The sequence below is a fragment of the Scardinius erythrophthalmus genome (genome assembly GCF_964197995.2).
Source record: "Scardinius erythrophthalmus genome assembly, chromosome: 7".
Taxonomy (NCBI): Eukaryota; Metazoa; Chordata; class Actinopteri; order Cypriniformes; family Leuciscidae; genus Scardinius; species Scardinius erythrophthalmus.
In genome coordinates, this window is record NC_138227.1 from 7,735,975 (window position 1) to 7,741,490 (window position 5,516).

At 40.1% G+C, this 5,516-nt stretch overlaps 1 protein-coding gene across 1 annotated transcript; it reads right to left on the reverse strand.

The window, feature by feature from the left end:
• Window positions 1–1,675: 1,675 nt before the first annotated feature.
• On the reverse strand, window positions 1,676–5,023 carry LOC308694233 (zinc finger MYM-type protein 1-like). The gene is made up of 3 exons (XM_081371648.1): window positions 3,493–5,023; window positions 3,078–3,174; window positions 1,676–2,441 (listed from the first exon to the last, which is right to left on the reverse strand). The coding sequence occupies exons 1-3, from the start codon at window positions 5,001–5,003 to the stop codon at window positions 2,190–2,192; spliced, it is 1,860 nt and encodes a 619-aa protein (XP_081227774.1). The 5' UTR covers window positions 5,004–5,023; the 3' UTR covers window positions 1,676–2,189.
• Between the last annotated feature and the right edge of the window lie 493 nt (window positions 5,024–5,516).

Here is a 5,516-nt window from a genome sequence, read left to right on the forward strand (position 1 = left end):
CTCAGATTTGCTTGACCAATCGGCGGAAAGGGGCGTGTCAGGCCGCCCAGATGTGGAAAACGAATTTTGAAGTCATTTATTCGTATTTTTGCCAGTGAACCAAAAAACGAAAAATCAAGCCGAAATCTCGTTTTTTCGTTTTTTTGAAAAACGAAAAAACGAATAAAGGGGCCGTTTTCTCATTTCTGATTATTAAATTTCAAATTGAACAAAGAACTGCAAAGCGTTACACGGACCCTGTGTCTACAATGCTTCAAGTTACAAACACTGACATGCAGAAGGCATTGACATTGCTGGACAACACCATTCAGAGCTTGTCTACTAAATAACTAAAACCTTTCATTCAAGTTAAATGAACACCATTAGTTCTAGTTGGTTTTACAGGGTAGATTTTATTGCGTTTTATTTATTCCTGTTTTGTTAAGATTACTTGTTTTAATCACGTGGAACCACTGTCCATGAATGAATGAGTGTGACGGTGCATACTGTGAACCCTGTTGGCTATTTGGAGACCGCAGTTCACCCCACTACAATAATGCATGGGTGAAGGGAGTCAGAGATTGGGGCCATTTTTCTGAAAACATTTTTTTAAGAGTCCTCTCAGTTTCATGATCAAGCCTGCATGAAAACACTTGGTGCTTCCTGTTTGTCTTTCAGCTGCAGTCTGGGACGTGTGTGAATGCGGGCCGAGCCCGGTGTCCCTTCTTTAAATAGCTCTTTATTGGCTGAGACTCTCGCTTACGGCCATACCACCCTGAACACGCCCGATCTCGTCCGATCTCGGAAGCTAAGCAGGGTCGGGCCTGGTTAGTACTTGGATGGGAGACCGCCTGGGAATACCAGGTGCTGTAAGCTTTTGCTTTATCTTCACTAATACACTTCATGGCTCGGCTCCCACGGTTGTTCCTTTATCCTTTTTAATTCAATTGCTTCATTTATTTGTCTTTCAATTTGCTTTCTCTCTGGCTTCTGTCTGTTTTCGGTGAGCAAAGGACAGCTCAGCCTCGTCATTATTTCTTCCTCCTCCAGGGGGCGATCGACAGGCTTTTTTCTCTCTCAGTCTACAAGCAACACAGAACTCTTGTTCTTTTGTAACCCGCTCTTTTCCTCAGCTTCAGTTAGACTAGATGTTCCCAAACTTTTTTTGTCAGCCGAACGCTCAGATTTTAACTTAATATTTCAATAATTCCACAAACATTCGCATATTCGTGGTTTTCTGACGTGGGAAACAGTCAGAAGAGACATGCAAGTAAACAGATGAAATATTAATTATTTTCTTTATTTTGGGTTTACTTGTTTAAATTTTTTTGGGTTTTATTTTAATATAGGGCTGCAAGTATAGGGCCTATTGATATTATTATAATAAAATAGTTTTAACTCTAATTATAAAATTGAAAATATAAATATTTTGGATATTAGGTCCAACTGTCCTGTGAAATACTTAAGAACAGTGGCGGCTCCTGCAAAATCTCTCAGGGGGGGCAAATGTTTGGATGATTGATAAGGATAAGGTCCACCCATGCAATGGATAAATTAACAGCTTAAGCATGTAAAGGCAACTTCACTACTTTAATATTAATGAAAAATAAAGTGACTTACAATAAATCTCCTTTTTTGTTTCTATGAGTGTTAACAATTCGGCAGCAAGTCAAAATCAATTCAAACAAAGCCCAGCCAGGATGCAAATTTCGAAAAACCTTTACTCCAATTTCAATTTAATAAAAAAAAACAACTGAAATCACATAACTCACTATTTACGCTACTTTTAGCTACGCACTTTTCAAACCTTAAACACATCAAAATTCAAGCACTTTCAAGGATCAAGCACCTGTACGAACCCTGCAAATTACTCACTATTTACACTACTCACTATTATTACACTGTTTACATCACATTACTCGCTTAATACACTGTTTACTTATACTGAAATTTTGCCCTTCTCTCTTTCAAAGTAGCAAAGTGATCAATTACTCTCTCATTGAAAGCAGGCATGTTCCTGACTAGTTCCCTCTCCATGGAAAGCATAGCCAGTGCATTCAGACGTTCCTGTCCCATTACATTTCTCAGGAATGTCTTGATTCTCTTTAAGGTTGAGAAACACCTCTCAGCTTCAGCAGTTGTCATTGGAGTGGTTATGAGGATGTTCAACAGAGCAACAGTCTCTGAAAAAGTATCCTGGAGGTTGTACTTCAGCAAACCTGGTACAGCGCCAGTGCACCACAACAGCCCTTGAATTCTGGACTCTCATAAATGAGAGACAGTTCAGTCTTCAGCTTCGCCTTATTTAACATAGGGTATGCCCTGGCAGTGATGTTCAGAGCCTCAACAGGGAATGTATGGCCATGCTGTTGAAACATCTCTCCTTGAAGCAGCGTGGCACTTACAAGGTGGTCGGTAAAGGAGAACCTTTCTTTGGTGTGGACCAAGATTGTGTCGCAGACCTGACAAAATAAATACATTTATTTTAGTTATAAAATAAATTACTTCTTATAATATAAATATGGAGATACAAGGTTTCCATCCCGACAGCAACAATGTATCAGGCAGAATCCATATTTTATATTTCCATATATTTTCAAACATTAATGCTATTGGTCACCCTTTACATCTGTCAATGTGTTTTACAAATATTTAACCAATGAAAACCATTAAAAGAGCTTGGAAATTATTTTGGGGAAAAAACAGGTTTTCTTTCGTTTCCTGAAAAGTAACAGTTTTGGACATACAAGGCTTCTGTCCGACAGCGATGATTTGTGTGTGTGTGTGTGTGTGTTATTACATTAATTAACATTTTACCACAATTCAAGCTCAAATGGAGTTTGACTAGGGTTTTTGACCAGTAAATGTATTTTCAATCCACTCAGATAGTTTATTTTATTAAAGATTCCACTAGGTGGCGACAAATAATATTGTTGACGTGTAGGATAAAGATTGTGTTGCTGTTCGAATGGAATGTACAAATTTCAAAGTACAATGCTAGGAGTAAAAAAGACTGCTACCATCCTTTCCTAAACTGATTGTAAAAACAAAGTGAGATTTTCCAACACTCGAGTATTTAAATGGTCAGCAATAAATACCTCTTTAGACAGCCTCTGCTTGTCTTCTTCTCCCAAGGCCCTCCTAGATCTTGTTCCTGTTGCTACTTGCTCCTGCTCCTGAAATGAGCTCTGGTCCCTGAACACAGATAGATCAACAGTGTTTTGAATAAAACTATTTTATGAATAGTGTCATTGACAATACTTATTCATGTCTTAGAAAAACAGAAGCAACACAAATAGTCTGTTTTATATATATTTTATGAGAATAGCTCAAAAGATATAAAAATTGCTGGCTAAACTTTGTTACAGACAAGGTAATTACAATTTCCAAAGATGCAGAGGATTAAATTAGTTCCCTACTTTTAAGTGTCTAAATCTTGTTACCATATAGCATACATTTTTAAATGACACGGTCCTATATTGAGAAGGTATGAACAATATTATATGATCTTACCTGATGGACTGCACTTTCATTGTGAAGTTCTGGAGGGCTTGTTTGATGAAGACTGCATCAATGTTCTTCTTCTGCAGCTGCTGGTACATCACGTCGACGTGAGGCATGATTTGATGAAACAGATGCAGAAAAAACTGAAAGTCTTCATCTTGCAGCATCCTCAAGAAGCCAGATGCCTCCCTCACCGTGTTGCTATCAAATGAGCTGTCCGTCGCAATAGATCTGAAACACTCTGTAAGGTCATCTAGGTTCTCGTATACAGTGTTCACGATTCTGCTATTGAAGTTCCATCTTGTGGATGAGGCTCTTGGCAGCCTTCGTGCAACAATCTCGTCGAGAATAGTAGTACGTTTTGGTGACCGGGTAAAAAAGCTGGTAATGCCACTCAGATCAGAAAAGAATACTCTAACTGCTGGAATTTGAGATGTAGCTTGCTGCATGATTAAATTCAGCTGGTGTGCATAGCAATGCACATAATGTGCATTTTCATAATGTTCACGCACCTTTTGCTGCACACCAGCCCGCTCTCCCCTCATCACACTTGCCCCGTCGTATGCTTGCGCGATGAGTTTAGGTTTGTCATCCTCAGTGAAAAGACTGTTCAGCCTCTCCAGAATCACACTGGCAATCGACTCCGCTGTTGTATTCAAGATAGGGATGAACTCATAGAAACGTTCTTGCACAGCATGGTCCCGGTCAATGTATCTGAACACAAGCACTAACTGGGTCTGTGTAGAAACGTCAGTGGTCTCATCTGCTTGAATTGCTACGAATCTAGCTGACTTCACCTCTTCCATTATATGCTCCCTGATGACTGATAGCATGCAATCCAACAGCTCATTTTGTACCGTCTTTGATGTACCTTTAAAGACTGTGGCAGTTTTCAAGTGCTCCTCAAACACCTCGTCTAGCGATGCTACCAAGTTGACCAGTCCACGGAAAATGCCAGCGTGGCTTGAGCCTTCGCTCTCATCTTTGCCCCTCAATGCTAATTCGAACAGGCCACAAAACTTCACGCAGTCGATAAGACGACCTAGAATGTGGCGGTTCTTACTAACCTCGTCATTGTGACGACGTACAGCTATCCGGTAACTGTCGTCCAACTGTGTGGCAATATTGACCGTCCCGAAAGCCGCCAATTTTAGGCAACTGTCCATATGCATCTTCGCCGTTTCATGCTTTTTCACCTTCTCCGAGAGATGATGCATATCGGTGACACCTGTAGTTGTCCATGCGATGTCCGTCCCGTTCTCGGGATGGAAGAGAATGCAGGGGTAGCAGAATAAAGCATTAGCTACTTCGCAACCTGCTAGCCATTTTGTCCGCTCGTACCAGTTCCTCGAGAATCCTCTATTATATGATTTCCCGCCCTTTGTAGATACTTGTTTTATTTTTAAATTTGGTCTTGGTGGTCCTAACTCTTTAATTGACAATTTATCCTGATTACTACGACGGCTAAATGGTATTTCTTTTAATGAAACGATAGAATGAATGTTAACTGCGTTCGCCATGACGTTGCTCAAGTTCAACTGGCCTCAACTCGCGAAACGCCGCGAGATGTCCCAACAGTCTCTCTTGCTCTCGCTCTCGTTCTCTTTTTTATTTTTTTAATCACATTTGATAAAGATATTAAAGTAGTGTTTAATTTTTTCTTGTTGTTCAAATTCAAAATTGTTTTCAAATATTATTTGTCACTTAATCTTAAAGATTTTTAATAGGGTAAGTTTGTTCCCACCAATCGCTGCACAAGTTAAGGATACGTATGATGACGTAAGCACGTTAGGGCGAGCCCTCCCGGAACCCATAGAGAATGCATTGCAGTGCCTGCAGTTCGAAAAAAAACATCTTTGAATGTAAGTCTATGGGAACACTCTGGGCGATTCTCAGCCAGACTGAAATCGCCCAAAAAGAGGCGGTACTCCACAGAACGTGACTTGGCGCTGATTGGACTATATCCAGAGGCAGAACATACAGTCACGGCTAGCGTAACTCTGTGGTTGAATGAGATTATGAATGTGATTGAA